The following is an 18,964-nucleotide window of genomic DNA, read 5'->3' as shown; positions in this document are numbered from 1 at the left end:
GATGGTGTGTTTATGTTGCTGTGTTTGTTGGAGTGATGGATGGTGTGTTTATGTTGCTGTGTTTGTTGGAGTGATTGTGTGTTTGTGTTGTGTGTGTGTTTGTTTGAGTGATGGTGTGTTTGTGTTGAGGTTGTTGGAGTGATGGATAGTGGGTTTGTGTTGTATGTGTTTGTTGGAGTGATGGATGGTGTGTTTGTGTTGTGTTTGTTGGAGTGATGGATGGTATGTTTGTGTTGTTGTGTTTGTTGGGATGGATGGTGTGTTTGTTTTCTTGTGTTTGTTGGAATGATGGTGTGTTTGTTGGAGTGATGGATGGTGTGTTTGCGTTGTTGTGTTTGTTGGAGTGATGGGTGGTGTGTTTGTGTTGTTGTGTTTGTTGAAGTGATGGATGGTGTGTTTGCGTTGTTGTGTTTGTTGGAGTGATGGGTGGTGTGTTTGTGTTGTTGTGTTTGTTGGAGTGATGGTGTGTTTGTGTTGTTGTGTTTGTTGGAGTGATGGTGTGTTTGTGTTGCTGTCTGTGTTTGTTGGAGTGATGGATGGTGTGTTTGTGTTGCTGTCTGTGTTTGTTGGAGTGATGGATGGTGTGTTTGTGTTGTCTGTGTTTGTTGGAGTGATGGATGGTGTGTTTGTGTTGCTGTCTGTGTTTGTTGGAGTGATGGATGGTGTGTTTGTGTTGTATGTGTTTGTTGGAGTGATGGTGTGTTTGTGTTGTTGTGTTTGTTGGAGTGATGGTGTGTTTGTGTTGTTGTGTTTGTTGGAGTGATGGATGGTGTGTTTATGTTGCTGTGTTTGTTGGAGTGATGGATGGTGTGTTTGTGTTGTTGTGTTTGTTGGAGTGATGCTTTGTTTGTGTTGTAGAGCTGCTGAGAGTATGTGTATTTCTCAGCATCATGTCTCTCAGGGAAAACAAGTAATCAGACCTCCCTGATTGTAATCATTATGTGTACAAATAATCAGGACATGAAAACAACAATCTCCTTCTTGATATCAGACGCCTCCCTCCCCCCAACTCTCCCCTCGCTCTCCCCTTTCCAACTTAGCATACAGAAAGAGCACCAACATAAAACAATGCAAGTGGTTTGTAAACACAAACATTTTGTGGGGCTGAGATGTGTGTAGCAATCTGTCAGACTGGCTGTATTTGTTACACAGGGGGCATAATGGCTACATTTGTTATATGGGGGACATAATGGCTGCATTTGTTATATGGGGGACATAATGGCTGCATTTGTTATATAGGGGACATAATGGCTGCATCTTTTATATGGGGACTTGATAGCTGAATTTGTTATATGGGGGACATAATGGGGGCATTTGTTATGTGGAGGTATAATTGCTGCATTTGTCATATGGGAAACATAATGGCTGCATTTGTTATATGAGAGACATAACGGCTGCATTTTTTTATATGGGGGTATAATGCCTTAATTTGTTTTTTGGGTTATGCATACATGGGAATATAATTGGTGCATTTGTTATATTGTGATATATTGGCCTTCATTTGTTATATGGGGACATACAGTAATAGCTGTATTTGTAAAATGGGGGCATAATGGTTGCATCTGTTATGTGGGGGACATAATGGCTGCATTTTTATATGAGGGACACAATGGGTATATTTGTTATATGGGGTACATAATAGCTGCATTTGTTATATGGAGGACATAATGGCTGCATTTGTTATATGGGGATTGTCAGGTATAGCAGTATTACCTCACCAACGGAGAGTGCTGCGGCCGCCGCTTCCGCGTCTGACGTCACCCCGGCGGCGGCCGCATCCTCTCAGTCATCTTGCACAGCCCCTGGCAGGACAGGTCTCTCCTCTGCACATCAGATTAGGTCAGCACGCTTACGGACGGGGCGGCAGGACCTTTATAATCTGAGGAGATGGGTCATCTGATCTTCCGGTCAGCTGACACCAACCTGCCAATCACACGCTGCTGATTGGTTCAGCCCTCTGGGCAGGCGGCTTGGATTTGCTTTCTGTATTTAAGCTGGGAGATGTCATTTGCTCATTGTCTGTTGTTGCGAATACTTCGTGTTAGCGCTCAGACCTTTGATAGCTGTAATAATAACTTCATTACTGTATTATTTATCTGTGTAGGACTCTTTGCCTGCTCTGACTACTCTTTCTGCCTTGTGATTCTCTATCTCTGCCCATCTGATCTTGTTGCCAACTTTTGCTTGAACTTCACTCTGATTCTGCTTGTCGATTCTGTACCTTATCGGCCCGTCTGTTGCCTACCTGATCTGTTTGACTATTCTCTCTCACCAGTGGGCCCTCGTCACTGGTGAGTTTACCGCTGTGGTTCTATCTGTAACCTCCATCGCCACTGGTGAGGTTACCGCTGAGAATCTATCAGATACTTACTGTTTGCACCAATCACTACACTTTGTGCAATTAAGCTAGTGACCTTCGTCACGTCTTACACGCCATTTGCTTACTCTGTATTGTTGGTGATTCTGCAGATCACCATATAATCAGATATAATATCTGTATTATTGGTGATACTGCAGATCACCACATAATCAGAAATCTGTTATCCTGTTGACACTGGGGACATAATGGTTGTATCTTTTATATGGGGATATGATGGCTGCAATTGTTATATGGGGGAAATGATGGCTGCATCTGTTATATGAGAATATGATGACTGCATTTGTCATATGGGGGACATAATGGCTGCATTTGTCATATGGGGGATATAATGGCTGCATTTGTTATATAGAGGTACAATGGCTGCATTTGTCATATGGGATACATAATGGCTGCATAAGTGATATGGGGGCATAATGACTAGGTTTTGTTATTTGAGGGGGACAGCAGTTGGACGCATGAAAGACATGGAGCACATAAAATGACTTTTGTGGGGCCTGCACTGTCTTTGTCTGTTTATTTTCAGCATATATTTTGTGTTTGTCACTGAAGGAATTGTGACCTGGGGCGATCTGTTTAGGCACTTACTGTAATAATTGTCCTTAGAAATGGCCACTGGAGACTGCCTCTGGGTGTCAGTTTATATTACTAATTTAATGCACGAAAATATACTACAAAGAATGCTTTCCTTTACTGATGAATTGGCACGTTGCCGACAGTGCGGTATTAGCACGCCAGGGGACCCACGTTCATGTTTTGCACTGGCCCCCATTTAAGCTAGAGTCATCCCTGCAGGGCGTAAGGGGTTACGGGCTGATAGAGTGCAAGGTCACCGTCTCACAGGTCAGGTGACAGCGAGGCGAGCGGAGAGCGGCGCTGAATGCACCGAATGGGGATTTAAGTAAAGCCAATCAACCCTGAAAAATCACAGGTGGAAAGCTCAATTTCAGACTTCAAACAGCGAGATAGCCTATCATTTTCTGCGCTCTCCAGGCCTGGAAATAACACACTCCACCGAGAAGCATTCTGCGGCGGCCACTTTTATTCCTCATCGAGGCAGCGAGATCGTCACTTCATCGCTTCTCATCTCCAGGAAAAAGGGGAGACTCATTTCATCACAAAAAGTTTTAGGTGAAGGGCGCCATCTCGGTCACGCCCCCATCTGATTGGGAGACCAGAGAAACGGAGGATTCTGGGAAACACACAATGCCTTCAGCAAGCGGCCACAGTGGATTGTTAACGACCACTTAAGGGAGCCATACATCTAGTGACGATGGGCAGATTCAACCAAGAGATAAATCTCTCTCTAATCAGATTCAATTAGAGAGAGTTTTGTCTCTTGGTTGAATCTGCCCATCATTGCTAGATGTATGGCTTACCTTTAGTGGTCGCCCATACAACAGCAGGCCAATTCCCTATTAATTTCATGCTGAAATCGATCCGGAATCGGCTCTGTGACGACACATCCGACGCCTCGTCAGCCCGACGCTGTCCCCCTACTGTGCTCTGGAAAACATGTACTTTTTTGTTTACATTTGCACATATTTTAAATGTTACAATTTTTCGCCATAGTGCCCCTTGAATGTATGTCAGTAATGGAAACATGCCCACGCAGTAAGTGGGTAACAAGGGTTTTGTAGTCTGATAATGATCAGAATCGCATTGCAAAATGGAAACGAGCCCAAATGTACCGCTTCACAAAACTGCAGTAAACTCACCATGCGCAAATAGCGCAACCTGTGTTATGCCCAGAATGTGCCAGTTTAGTGTATAACACACATTACGCACATGTGTAAAATATGGAAACGGAAAATATGGAATTCTCTCTAAATGTTATATATGTGACGAGGGGGAACCTGCAAAGATTACCCGCAATATGGAGTATCTGATAAACACCATATTTCATGGAGGGGGCTCATGCTGTATTGATGGCAGGAAACACTAGTCTGCGGGCACCATATGCAGGAGAGTGAATGATTTCTCAGGTAATACAGTAATAACCTCCTCCGCAGTCCACACTCCCTCTGGATTCAGAACTGATGAGCACAGCTGTGGATCACCACTGCGAACGAGGAGTTAAGTACGAAGGAGACTTTTAGAAAGGAACATTACCTTCTGACGCCTGCTGTTTTAACAGGCCTGAATTATTTACACAACGAATCAACTATTAATTTCTCAGCCTATTATCAAGTGGCTACTCACAGAGGCCTGTCACATCAGCTCTGCGTTCGCTCCGTGCATTGTGATGTCTGATGGGTGGAGTGCTGCAGCACAGAGCGTCACCAGGGGGCAGTGTCACCAGAGTGCAGAGGCCTGTCACATCAGCTCTGCGTCCGCTCCATGCACTCTGATGTCTGATGGGTGGAGTGCTGCAGCACAGAGAGGGCACCAGGGGGCAGTGTCACCAGAGAGCAGTGTCACCAGAGTACAGAGGCCTGTCACATCAGCTCTGCGTCCGCTCCATGCACTTTGATGTTTGATGGGTGGAGTGCTGCAGCACATAGGGGTCACCAGGGGGCAGTGTCACCAGAGAGCAGTGTCACCAGAGTACAGAGGCCTGTCACATCAGCTCTGCGTCTGCTCAGTGCACTCTGATGTCTGATGGGTGGAGTGCTGCCGCGCAGAGGGCGCACTATGGGGCAGTGTTACCAGAGCAGAGACTCTTTCAGGCAGAGAAAGAAAAAAGGATAACCACATAGTTATCTGTGTGCTTGGCACTGTACATACACATGTCTATCTCATCATGTCACATGTCATTTCAGGTATCCTTTAAAATACATGTTAACACATACCAATAAAAAGTATTTTTCTTCCAGAGTAAAATGAGCCATACATTACTTTTTTCCTATGTTACTGTCAATTACAGTAGGTAGTAGAAATCTGACAGAACCGACAGGTTTTGGACCAGCTCATCACTTCATGGGGAATTCTCAGCATGGCCTTTTTTCTTTATAAAAACACTCCCTACAAAGGATTTACCGGTATACAAATATGCTGGCCAGCCGCCCTGCACACTTTTTCTTTTTTGGCAGTTGGATGGCGCAACTGCCATTCACTAAGCGCTTTTGAAAATAAATAAAACATTGAGAATCCCCCATGAGGAGATGAGCTGGTCCAAAACCTATCGGTTCTGTAGGATTTCTACAACCTACTGTAAGTCACAGCAACATAGGAGAAAAGTAATTTATAGCACGTTTTACTCTGCGAGAAATGTACTTCTTATTTGTATATGTTCACGTGTCTTTTAAATTTTACGATTTCTGCAATAGTATAGTGGGCCTTTAAGAATAAATAAATAAAAAACAAAAAATTAACTGTATGGGAATATATCGAAAAGGTCCCTTTGGCAGGCCTGAATAACCGAGCGAAAGAAAGAATTTCGCTAATCCGTCGGCCATACCGCATGGCGTGGCTCCCAGCCACCCTATCAGTGAGAAGCACTTTGTGTGATATACAGAATGAGGGCTTACAGACTGACTATCTCATTCCAAAAACAAACAACCAAAAAGAAAAAGAAAATGAGAAAAAAAAATAAATCCTCGACTCCCCCCCATCTTTCCGTCTCAGCTACAAACACACCAAAATTTTCTTTCAGCTCCGTCCAAAGCCCCAGAGAGCCTGCAGCTACTTGAAACCGCACCAGTCGCCTAGATTGGTATATCCGGTGGATGGCAGGAATATGCCCTCTCGGATATTGTGCCGGTGCCAGCGCCGCGGACCGTGCCAGGAACCTGCTGAGTTCGTGAAAAGCATTTGAAATCAATTATTTTGGAAAACAACACTGATTGTTCTTGTCAAAAAGACCCACAGGACAGAGCGATAACCTTCCGCGGCCGGAGGCCTATCCGGGGAAAACGTTGCCGCCGCACTGGAGAGGGCCGGGGGCCGAAATCCTACGCATTTCTAAACCTCCAGCAGCTGCACAGATCTCTTGTGACAGATTAGGGAACAGCTGATGGCAGCACTTGACAACCGCTGAAAATGTGCCTAAAATATGGGACAACCACTGACGTCCACGCAAGGATTGAGGTGTAGGCTGGTAGTATACATGTGCGTGTGTGTGTGTGTATGGTGTGTGTGGGTGTGTGTGTGTGTGTGTGTGTGTGTGTATGGTGTGTGTGTGTGTGTGTGTGTGTGTGTATGGTGTGTGTGTGTGTGTGTATGGTGTGTGTGTGTGTGTGTGGTGTGTGTGTGTGTGTATGGTGTGTGTGTGTGTGTGTGTGTGTGTGTGTGTGTGTGTGTATGGTGTGTGTGTGTGTGTATGGTGTGTGTGTGTGTGTATGGTGTGTGTGTGTGTGTGTGTGTGTGTGTGTGTGTGTGTGTGTGTGTGTGTGTGTGTGTGTGTGTGTGTGTGTGTGTGTGTGTGTGTGTGTGTGTGTGTGTGTGTGTGTGTGTGTGTGACATGTATCAAAATGGGGAAAAAATAAAATTAGAAAAACACACTTTAAGAATATATCTTTAGAGGACCACAATCACAAAAAATTGTAAAATTTGAAAAAAATGAAAACATAAATAAAAAGTACATTTCTACCAGAGTAAAATGTGTTATAAATGACTTTTCTCCCATGTTGCAGTCAATTACAGTAAGTAGTCGAAAGCTGACAGAACTGACAGGTTTTGGACTAGCCCATCTCCTCACGGGCTACTCTCAGAGTTTTCTTTCTTTTTCCTTTTTTTTTAACAGCGATTTTTATTGGAATTTTTTGAAATTACAAGTTATGAAACATAACCAAAGGGTTTTCTTTATTTTCAATAGCACTTAGTGAATGGCAGTTGCTCAGTCCAACTGCCAGAATAATGTGCAAACAGATAAGTGGATAGGCCTGCATCCTTGTATAGATCCTCTCCAGGGAGTGTTTTTGTGAAGAATAAATGAAATACTGAGAATCCCCCCATAAAGAGATGAACTAGTCAAAAATCTGCCAGTTCCATCAGATTTCTACTAACTACTGTAAGTGATACCAACATAGGAGAGAAGAAATTAATAGCTCATTTTAGTCTGGAAGAAACAGAAGCATCTTATTTGTATGTGGTTACATGTATTTTACAATTTTTTGAGATAGTGGTTCTTTAACCAGTTTGCCGCCCGTTTTTGATCTATGTCTCCGCAGCAATGATTGGCTGCTTCCAGGAGAAGCTACGTGATCATTGTGTAATAAAAAAAGTTTCCCATCCACACTACACTTCCTGTAAGTGTACTTACTACGCTTACAGGACCATTCACAAAAAATCACTGTGGCCATCTTGTGGCCAAATAGTAAAACTACAGTCAAAAACATTAACTCATTACTCCCCAATTGTTACCAATTTTTTTTTCGTAAAAAAATGACAATAAAAAAAATATTAAAACCTTAGGGACGGAACTCTCTAATTATTTATGTCAAGAGGGTATAACACTGTTATTTTATAAATTATGGGCCTGTAATTAGGGATGGACACAAAATTGAAAAAATACACCTTTATTTCCAAATAAAATATTGGCGCCAAACATCGTTATAGGGACATAATTTAAATGGTGTAATAACCGGGACAAATGGGCAAATAAATTACATGGATTTTAATTATGGTAGCATGCATTATTTAAAAACTATAATGGCCGAAAACTGAAAAATACAGATTTTCCAAATTGTGTCCTATTTTCCCATTAAAACACATTTAGAATAAAAAAACATTTTGGCATAATGTCCCACCTAAAGAAAGCCTAATTGGTGGTGGAAAAAAAAACAAGGTATAGTTCATTTCATTGTGATAAGTAATGATAAAGTTATAGGCGAATGAATGGAAGGAGTGCTGAAAGGTGAAAATTGCTCGGATGCTGAAGGGGTAAAACCCCTCAGTTGCGAAGTGGTTAAAGGAAACTTGTAAGTATTAAAAAAGAAAAACAAATTAGTTCTTCCAGAGGCTTCCCACTTTATCGTCCAGACCCCCACTGGATGCTGGGACCTCCTGGAAGCTCACAACCATGCACCTATCCGTGGAGCACGGCTGCAATGCGCAGGTGCCGGACACCTCGTGCCTGCACAGTAGCATGGAGCCGCTCTGGCTCGGCTTTTTCTGGTGAGCACAGGCAGCTCCGTACTACTGTGCATGCATGAGGCATCCTCGAGGCACGCCGTCCTCCTGCGGTCTGCTGTTCAGCTGCAATCAGTACCGTTAATAGGTTCGGTCGCATCAGTCCGAGTCTACTGCGCATGGGCAGAAGACCCAGACTGGACGTCTGGGTGCATATTATCGGGACTGATCGCGGCTGTACAGCAGACCGCAGGAGGACAGCGTGGGACTCAGACGGGCTTATGCTGCTGGAGAAAGCCCCGGGTAAGTATCGATTTTTTGAATTTCAGCTCTAGTACATTAAGATCCTCAATGACTCCGGTTTTGTTGCGCCCTTCGTGTAACATCGAGCATACTCGCAGGCCGGAAGATGGAGGAAGATGAATTAGCGGAGTCGTCAGGGAGATGTCGCTGGATCCATCTCCCTGCATCGCGATTCGCGAGGTGAGTACTTAGCTTAAGAAGCAGAGCTTGCTCAGGGGCTGAATGGAATGGCCTAGGTTAGACTGTAAGCTTGTCTAATAAAAGGTGAATTTTAAGGGTTTGCTTAAAAATATGAGGGTTGGAGAAATTATAGATAAGTCGTAAAAAGGAGTTTCAGTGGAGGGTAGAAGTTCATGAGAAATCCTGTATACATGAATGTGAAGAGATGGTTCTAGTGGAGGACTGTAGAAGGACGTGTGAAGAGAGGAAGTTGCGGTTAGGGTGGTATCTGGAAATTAATGAGGAGATATATGGAGGAGGTTTGGAGATCCTCACCGGCTAAAGGTAGGAGCATGAACTGGGTCCTCTGGTTAGATGGAGACCAGTGAAGAGCAGGTGGAAGAGGAGCAGCACCTGACCAGCAAGACAAGAGGTGGATGAGCGGAACGGCAGAGTTCTGCATAGACTTGATGGATGTCAGTTACTTTGTGAACCACAAAGGATGGAGTACCAGTAGTTAAGCCCACGTAATCTAATCCACACGACTAGCCACCTCTTACGGCAGTCTCCGGGTTCTTTGTTCCTCCTCTATTAAGAGTTAATGTCGCACATGCTGTAAATTGCAAATTTGAACACGGACATTTAGATGAGGTCCCCCGTGAGCCTTTTTGGTCTCGATGAACATAATCAACAGCTGCTCAGTCACCCTTGATATTAGATATTTTTACAATGATGAAAATCACCCTGACATTTCCTGGCTTGGTGTAATAGTTTATTCTATCTGACATGTTTATAATATGACCGAGCTTGTCTAAAATAATGCCGAGACTCTTGTATAAAGCTCGGAACGACAAGTCTCGTTTGTCTCATAATAAAGGGCCTGACATTTATATGATGAATCTTAGGTGCTACTGCAGCTCTCGTGAACATCACCTCCAGGACAGAATGAGGTCCCCCTCCCCATCAACCCCTCCAGGACAGAATGAGGCCCCCTTCCCCACCACCTCCCTTCTCTACCCCATGCCGTTAACCAATAGGCGTCGCTCGGGTAAGGGGGCGCATTGCCCTACTTTCAAAGTTCAGCGCCTCAGTCAGGGGTGCGATAATTGCAACGGGCCGCGATGAGCAGCAGCTGCATGCCAGCGCCATAAATTATTCACTGCAGCCCTCGCGGATTTCTAGGTTAGGATAACAATTGGACGGGCGGCAATTTAAAGTGTTTTGCCGAGTTCTGTGGTGAGGAAGAGATGTTTTCTCAGTTTTAATAGGAATCCTGAGAAAAGGGGGGATCTCAAAATAAACATAATCTTCTCTCCAGGAGAGACTGACTGACTGAGGCTTAGCATTCATGGAGGCTTAAACAAAGTTACCTCACCTAATGACAGGACAACTGAGACGATAAGAAATATTGAAGTTGCTATCCTTATTTTAAAAAAAGTATTCGATTTCAAGCTGTTGCTATGGCAATGACCCTCCTGAAGTGCCGCTCTCCTGCCTGTAAAGGTGATTTCGCTTGTTTAATGGTAGCCACTAATGATCCAATATTTTTCATACACTCTTACCAAATCTATGTAGTATAAGGGTTAATTGAGTGAATATACTGAATGGATACTTCAGGCAGTTACCTTATATTACATAGAAATGGTAAGATTGGATGAAAAAGATTGAATCATTAGTGGCCACCCTAAGGTTTGTGACTTAGACACTATTGATGCCAGAATGGCCAGCAGGAGAGCCAGGGAACTGGCAATTAAGGATTATGTGGATGACTTCTTGGTGCTTATACCTCCAATAGCCAAGATTCTACAATGAAAAAGACCAGGTCGGTCAGTGTCGGACTGGGAGGTGAAAAAAATTAGGAAATCCACCTGCTGGCCAAGCAGCAGTAACCCTGTGTTATCGCATCCAATAGAAACCTGCAGGAAGTCTTCACTGTGAGCAGCGACAGCTGATTACTTCTACTTGGCCAGCAAGTGGATTTCCTCAGTTTTTCCAGCTCCCAGTCCGACACTGAGGTCGGTCGCTCTCCTTGGGATCTATTAATTACGGAGTGTACAATACTTAACCCTGAAGTAGTGGCATACCTGCCATAAGGCCACTGTGGTGCTCAGCCACTGTGTTCTTCCACCTAGAAATTGGTTTGGGAAAGTTTGGGCAAGTTCATAGTTTGGTCAACATTCGGGAAAATAGCAGCAGGCAGTGCAGGGGAATGTACTACTTCCTGCACTAGATGTAGCACCTATTCCTGTCCCGTGGGCAATGTGTCTCCTCAATCTCTACACACAGCCTGCAGTGAGAGCAGAAGGGTGAGTGAAGGGTGAGTAGAGAGAATGATTGCTGTGCTGCAGCTGGGACATTAGCAGGGAGAGGTGGCAGGATGTGTTTAGTGCTTCAGAAGTTGCCTGTCATTACTGGCCATGTGCACTGGCTGCTGTAATACCAGAGTGCCCTGGACTATTGATTATTCATCCTGATCAGAGTAATGAATCAATAATGCAGGGCAGTCTGCTGTTACAGAATCCAGTGATACAAGTGCTGACAGCTGACTTCTGGATTGCAGGTAATGTTATCTCTTTCCCAGCTCCCCCTCCCACCCTGTTGTCTTCCCCCATGACCCTTTCTTAATTTCAGATTTTAGTGGCTTCTTTTAGCAGCATGTCCCTGCCAAACAGCACTGGTGATGTCTACAGTCCTGGTGAGAGGGCCCCCTGCCATTTCTCCTCTCCAACCAGGCTCTCTGTCTTGTTCCTCTATCTGTCTTGTTCATCTTGTACCATAGTCATAGTTATATAGCAATTACATCTGTATAGAGTACATAGAGTTTCATAACGGTTAGCTCCGTCTACATTGTGACAACTCCTTTTCCCCCAAAATGCCCCAAAATTTGCAGCAACATGCTCGGCATCCCAACCCAACAACCCTCCCATTAACCCTCCTGGCGGTATGAAAAATTCCGCCAGGAGGCAGCGCAGCAGTTTTTTTTTTAAATCATGTAGCGAGCCCAGGGCTCAGCGGCATCCCCCCGCCCGCTTTGGCGATCTCCGATCAGGAAATCCCGTTCAAAGAACGCCCCATGGCGACGGGGCGGGATGACGTCAGCGACGTCGGGATGTCATTGGGAGTCCCGATTCACCCCTCGGCGCTGCCTGGCACTGATTGGCCAGGCAGCGCACGGGGTCTGGGGGGGGGGGGGGGGCGCGCGCCTGGCCAATCAGTGCCAGGCAGCGCCGAGGGGTGGATCGGGCGCGGGCGGCGGCGATCGGTGTGCTGGCGCAGCTAGCAAAGTGCTAGCTGCGTCCAGCAAAAAAAAAAATTATGTAAATCGGCCCAGCAGGGCCTGAGCGGCACCCTCCGGCGGCTTACCCCGTGTCACACACGGGGTTACCGCCAAGGAGGTTAAAAAAATGTGGTTGTTTGTTGGGTGGGGGGGGGAGGGGGTGTTTGTCTGTAAATTATATGCACCGGGTTTCAAATTCCCTAGGTACGCCACTGCCCTGCAGGGTTGAACTATTACTAGAAAAAACTTTAAGAGGCGCCCTAAAGATATTTAGAATCTAATTAATGAGTATAAAATTAGAAGTAGTTTGTTCTTAGCTTTATCAAAGAACAAACTGTATAAAGCAGATACAATATTTATTGACGCACATAAGACAACGGGTTTCATGGGTACTGGCCCGCTTCCTCAGGTCAATATAAAGTGCCTAAGTTATAGCAGTTGTGAGTGTGGGCGTCTCTATTACCTTTATACTGACCTGAGGAAGCGGGCCAGTACCTGTAAAACGCGTTGTCTTATGTGCATCAATAAATATTCTCTCTACCTTATGCGGTTTGTTCTTTGATGGAGGAAAGATCAAACCACTCCTAATCTAATACTTGCACGGAATTGAAATTTACACATTACCGATCAGAAAACAGAATTCCACGGAAATCCAATTTAATACAGCTCCGTAATTTTAGCCCAATTACAGAACTTGAAGCATCAGAGAATGCAGAATTTTTCTAAAAAAAAATCAGATTACCACAGTAATTTTATTCCAATCACAAGACTCCAATCTTTCAATTTTTTTTTTCTTTTTTCATTTTTACACTCTCTGATGCAAAAAAACCCCCCGACAAATTAAATACTCCTCGGAAATCGGACAATCAGAAAACGGAAATTCGGAAATTGGCGGAATCAGGAATTATCGCAGAATTAGAAATGGGCATTTTTGACCATCCTTCCTGGTGATATTTAAAAGGAAACAAATATGGCAGCGTCCATATCCCTCTCACTTAAAGAGACTCAGAGATCAACTTAAAGAGAAACTCCAACCTAGAATTGAACTTTATCCCAATCAGTAGCTGATACCCCCTTTTACATGAGAAATATAATGATTTTCACAAACAGACCATCAGGGGGCGCTGTATAGCTGATTTTGTGCTGAAACCCCTCCCACAAGAAGCTCTGAGTACCGCGGTACTCTGGGCAAACTGCCACAATGTAACAATGTTCACAGACAGGAATTAGCTGTTTACAGCTGTCTCTAACAGCCAAAACAGCTAGGAGCAGCTACATAACCTGCCCACAGTAAAAATGTCACCATGTAATACATGTCAGAATGTGAATCTGGGAGAGGAAAGATTTTACAATGAGCAAACACTGACTAAATCATTTATACATAATTATTGTAAAAATGAAGCACTTTTTTTTATTACATTATTTTCACTGGAGTTTGGACTCTTTAAGACCATCTCTGATACTTACCCGGGGCTTCCTCCCGCCCCATAAACACGTCTAAGTCCCACGCCGTCCTCCTGCGGTCTGTTGTTCAGCCGCGGTGATCTCCGTTATCAGCCTCACTGACGCCAGTCCGGATCCACTGCGCATGCGCGGGAAGTCTGCACATGCGCAGTAGACCCTGACTGGCATCGACTGACGCTGCTAACGGAGATCACTGCAGCTGAACAGCAGACCGCAGGAGGACGGCGTGGGACTGAGTCGTGTTTATGAGGCGGGAGGAAGTCCCGGGTAAGTTTCAGAGATGGTCTTAAGTTGATCTCTGAGTCTTTTTAAGGTTCCCTTTAAAGATGTAATATTAACAGTCGTAATAATTCTTTTTTTCCCAGAGAAACCACCTTAAATTCTGATTTGCCTGTAAATGAGATATACAGTTCACCCACTCTCCACGGCTGCATAATAGCAAATAAAACCAATTTATTGCGCATATTTCCTCATTATCCAGGGCATGGAAAGGTTATAGTGGAGAATACCTACCTACCCCTGGACTCCTAGGCCGGTGACGTCCCTGACTAATGAGGTGCTGCGGAACAATCCCTCTCCATTAGTCTTAATTCTCGTTATTTACTAGTTACGCGAGAGGACAAACACCTTGAACCGTAAACAGCACACTTCCGTCTGCTTACATGATGACTAAATAATATCCTTATTTATTCGCAACGCAATAAATCAAATGCTTCAAGCGTACCAGGCTCTAGCAAATTACATTATCGATGCTATATATTAATTATTCATTGCCTCGCGGTGCTAAGCTAGGCCAACTACACGACGCCGTTCCCTGGCAGGTTTCATATATCGTATTACCGTCGCTCGGGGAATATTTAAGAGGAGCGATAGGATGTTTTGTGTGGTTTCACGTTTTTGAGTTATTGTGAAATGTTCTTGAGAATGACCTCTGAGCTCACACTCTAGATTTTAGTCAGTTTTTGTTGTGCCCGGTTTCAATACCTCGACCTGTGAGAATTCAACGGGATCCCTACGAAGTACCTGCTGAACTGAAACATGTTGCAGGGTAAGGCACATGGGGGTCATGTTGTGCGCAGAGACTCCTATGAACTGATAGGAATATGGAAGGTTTCGTTGCTGTGACATTTGTTTAGGCGCCTTTTCTTCCTGCTGAATGAGTGCTGATGGTAAGTGTTGCCACGCCTCCATCTGGCCACCTGACCATACAGTAAAGTGATACTTAAAGGGACCTTGAACAGAAGAACAAAATGCAAAACTGAACTTACCTGGGACTTCCTCCAGCCCCCTGTAGCCCATGAGGTCTCTCGTCATCCTTTAGCAAGCAACTTTGCCGGGACTGCAACTGCACATGCATGGCCCATCTGCATGCCAGTCTTGCTCCTGGGCCTGTCACCTTGAGGGTTCTGTGCATGTGCGGTTCATACTTTGGAGAACCGTGCATGCAGAGAATGCTGAAGGCGACGTGCGAGCAAGATGGACGCACGACTCCCGGCGAAGATATAACGGAGCATCTATCAGGCAAATGGAGGGAGCCCAGAGGATGCCAAGAAACCTCACAGGCTACAGGGGGCTGGAGGAAGCCCCACATAAGTTCAGTTTGGTAAGTTCAGGTGCAGTATGAGAAAATCTCTACTGTGCCTGTGCAGGACGCTTCCGGCGATGGAAACGCATACGATGGCCGTGCAGGTGCAGTTGACGGCAACTCTACGAACCGAAACTGCGCCGCGGCAGGGGAACGGAGGATCTTGAGGACCGGCGAGGGACTGGGCGGCTACAGGGAGCTGGCAGAAGCCCCAGGTAAGCGAAACTCTTTTTTTTGTTTTTTTAAATCTTCAGGTCCCCTTTAACCTCCTGAGGACTGCAGGGCTAAACCCCCCTAGTGACCAGGCAATTTTTAGTTTAAAAGGCCACTGCAACTTTAAGGCCAAGCTGCAGGGCCGCACAACATAGCACACGAGTGATTTCCCCGTACCCTTTTCTCCCCACCAACAGAGCTCTCTGTTGGTGGGGTCTGATCGCTCCCCCCATGTTTATTTGTTTTTTAATAAATATTTGTTGCCGCTTTTAAAAAAGAAAAAAAACCCTCTTCCTTTAAATCCCTTCCCTCCCTCGCTCCCTCCCTCCCCACAGCCGGCCAATTACGGCGATCGGCTGTCATAGGCTTCTGCCTATGAGAGCCGATTGCTCTCTTGTCCCCCAGGGGGACAGCCGCGTCACACGGCTGTCCCCAGTGCAGCGCTGCTGCTGATCGCAGCGCTGCACAGTCTAAATAGACGGCGATCACGCCGTCTAACAGTCTCCCGAGCGGCAATAGCAATAGCCACTCGGAGACTGAAGGCGGGGCGGAGCTCCGCCCCCCAAGCAGGAGATGCGCGCGATCTCCTGCAAAACAGAGCCCCAGGACTTTACGCCAATTGGCGTTAGGCGATCCTGGGGCTGCCGCCGCGTGACGCGGTCGGCAAGAGGTTAACTACGGTCCCTGGGGCCCGGTGTGGTTTTCGGCAGAGTAGCGTCTCACCTGTCCCTGCGGGGGCGCTTAACTGTCTCTGTATATATGACTGATATAACTAGGAGGATAATTTTTTTTAATACACACATCTTCAAATTCTTGCTTTATCCCTTATCACCTGACAGATAACAAGTGGATTTGATTTGCTAGCACTGGGTGAGTGAAGATTTGCACACTAGGACAACTTTCTGCTGCTCTCTGTGGTGCTCATTAGATGCGGCACAGGATGCAGCAAGATTACCAAAAGACAGAGAAAAAACAAGACTAGAGACCCTGTAGCTCCTCCCCCAGCAGCTCGTAAATCACACCCAATCGACGGGAAGAGATCAGGGAGCGCCATAAAACACATTAGCGCTCAGCCGCAGGTCGGTTTAATTACAATCCTCACTCCCGATATTAAAGATTCTCATTACGGCCAGAGAGACACTGATATAAATGAACACGTGAAATAAATAATGTAGAGATTGGCTCGTTCCGCTCACAATTGCATTACTCTCAGCTCACTGATCTTCATGGAGGCCTTTAAAAATGTATCTCACAACAGCCGCTATTCCTCCTGCAGCGCGGCTGGCGACTCGAGGCTTCTTCTGATCTCCGGTGGAAAGAATTCTGGATGAGAAAGTTTGGCAAAAACTCAAAACTGAACACGGCAGATTCTGAGAGCTGTTATGTTGACGATCTCTTTATATGTACACAACTTCTCTACGTATTATACATATTACACCCAGGGCCGGATTTACCATAAGGCAATGTAGGCACATGCCTACAGGCGCCTGATGATGAAAAGACGGCTCACGCCTCTTTCTGAGCGCCCCCCTCCCTCCTTCCCTATGCAGAGTCCTGATGAGACTGTAATTAACAGGTTACTCACCCCGCTCTCTGCATTTTACTGCCAAGATCTCCCTTCAGTCGGAGGCACCACTAGCTACTTAATACTGAGGTCCCTCTAGCTACCTAATACTTGGGGGCACCTCTAGCTACTTAAAGGGAACCAGAGACGCCGGAATCGTAAAAAGAAAAAAAGATTTTATACATACCTGGGGCTTCTTCCAGCCCCATAAGCCAGCATCGCTCCCACGCCGCCATCCTCCGCTTCCTGGATCGCCGGTAATGGGTCCCGTCACTTCCGGCGGACGCGGCCAAATGTCCGCATGAGCAGGGGCTCCCTCCATACCCTTACGCGTGCGGCTGCGCAGTAAGCAGCTGCACGCGTACGGGTATGCCGGGAGCCCCTGTGATGCGGACAATTGTCCGCGTGCTGCCGCCGACTGGCCGAAAATACGGGACCCGGTACCGCCGGATACAGGAAGCGGAGGAGGGCGGCGTGGGAGCGATCCGTGTGTATGGGGCTGGAGGAAGCCCCAGGTATGTAAAAAATCTTCTTTCTGGGGCCTCTGGTTCCCTTTAAAACTGAGAATAGCTCTGGCTACCTAATACTAAGGGACACCTGTAGCTACCTATGACAGGCAAGGGAAGCAAAGGAGAAGTGTCAGCTGGGACAGGCAGCACACTTGCCGTGCAGTTGGGTGGGTGTTTGTATGTTCATGGAGGGCGGAGTCTAAGGTGCCAGGACATCTCTGCCTAAAGGCTCCTCTGAGGTAAATCGTGGCATCCCATTGTAGTTTCAGAATCAGAAAAAGTTTATTCCCCAAGCATGACTGGGTCCTGCCCGGAATTAGGTTTGGCACTTACATAGCTCTGAGCAGAAACATGTTTATAGATCGTACACAGATCTCAAGAAACAAAAAAAAGACAAAAGACATCAGTGGCAGCAAGAAACATTCCAAAAGGAATGTTTTCACTAGTTAGACTACTTGGATCAGTGGCTGGGCCCTCAAAGGGGAAAGAAAGTGAGGGAAGTAGGGGCTAGAGATGGAAGGGCATGGAAGGAGTTCAAGAGCTTAGCCGCAGAGGGGAAGAAAGGGTTCCTATGCCTTGAAGTTCTGGTGGAGATGGCCCAAATCCTGCGCCTGATGGTAGACAGCTAAAGAAGCAGTGGCCAGGGTGAGAGGGGTCGTTGGCAATCCTCATCACTCTGGTGCACAATCGTGAATTGTGGGCAAGGTCCAGTGAGGAGAGAGGTCTCTCTATGATCATCTCTACTGATTTGATGACCTTCTGTAGTTTGTATCTGTCCCTGGTGGAGGAAGCAGCAAACCAAAGCAGAATAGAGGCGCATGACCTCCTTTATTTGAACCATCGATCAGTAATGATCTAACTGTACACAGGCTGCCACGGGTACACAAACAATTCAGTATATAATCATGTACGAGAACTTCCAAGAGCAATCAATAAACCAATATTTTGTAGCAATGCCTCTCTGTGGTAGGTCAACAGCAAGATCGGAAGTCTACACATAAAAAAGACAAAAGAACAACTGGAAGGGGTCTGACCTGTGGGGTTGAGATGTCTCCAGGTGATGATGGGGTCAGGGCGCCCGTTGGCAATGCACACCAGAGTCACGTTACTGCCTTCATTCACAGTGATATCTGCAGAGATGTTGGAGATCTTTGGTGGAACTGTGGAAGGAACACAAATAGGACAAGGAAAGGATTAGAATTTCAAATATCATAAAACCATCATACATAAGGAATTAACTCAAGCTAAACAAATAAGAATGAACCAAGGATACACAAAACTGTAGAAAATGCCTATCCTTCAAGGTCCACCAGAAAAATGGTTAAAAATATTCTACTATGTACTCCCCCAAAAAATCCTTCTACCCAACATTCAGGTCACCCAAATGGGCCTCGCTGGTTATTGAGGCCCGTTTGGGTGATAAAAATTAATGTTTGGATCACGAGCTTTAGAAATGTTTTGCCGAACTCAGGTGATAAAATTAAGGCTAACTAGTTCAGCA

At 45.7% G+C, this 18,964-nt stretch overlaps 1 protein-coding gene across 1 annotated transcript in view; it reads right to left on the bottom strand.

Moving 5' to 3' along the window:
• LSAMP (limbic system associated membrane protein) overlaps positions 1-18,964 on the bottom strand; it is an 814,836-nt gene that overhangs the window by 205,029 nt on the left and 590,843 nt on the right. Inside the window, exon 4 of the mRNA XM_068266404.1 lies at positions 18,498-18,623. Within this exon, the coding sequence (XP_068122505.1) occupies positions 18,498-18,623 (126 nt within the window). The remainder of the gene's footprint in view (positions 1-18,497; positions 18,624-18,964) is intronic.

The sequence above is a fragment of the Hyperolius riggenbachi genome, chromosome 2, assembly GCF_040937935.1.
Source record: "Hyperolius riggenbachi isolate aHypRig1 chromosome 2, aHypRig1.pri, whole genome shotgun sequence".
Classification (NCBI taxonomy): domain Eukaryota; kingdom Metazoa; phylum Chordata; class Amphibia; order Anura; family Hyperoliidae; genus Hyperolius; species Hyperolius riggenbachi.
This window is presented reverse-complemented; position numbering and strand designations above follow the sequence as displayed.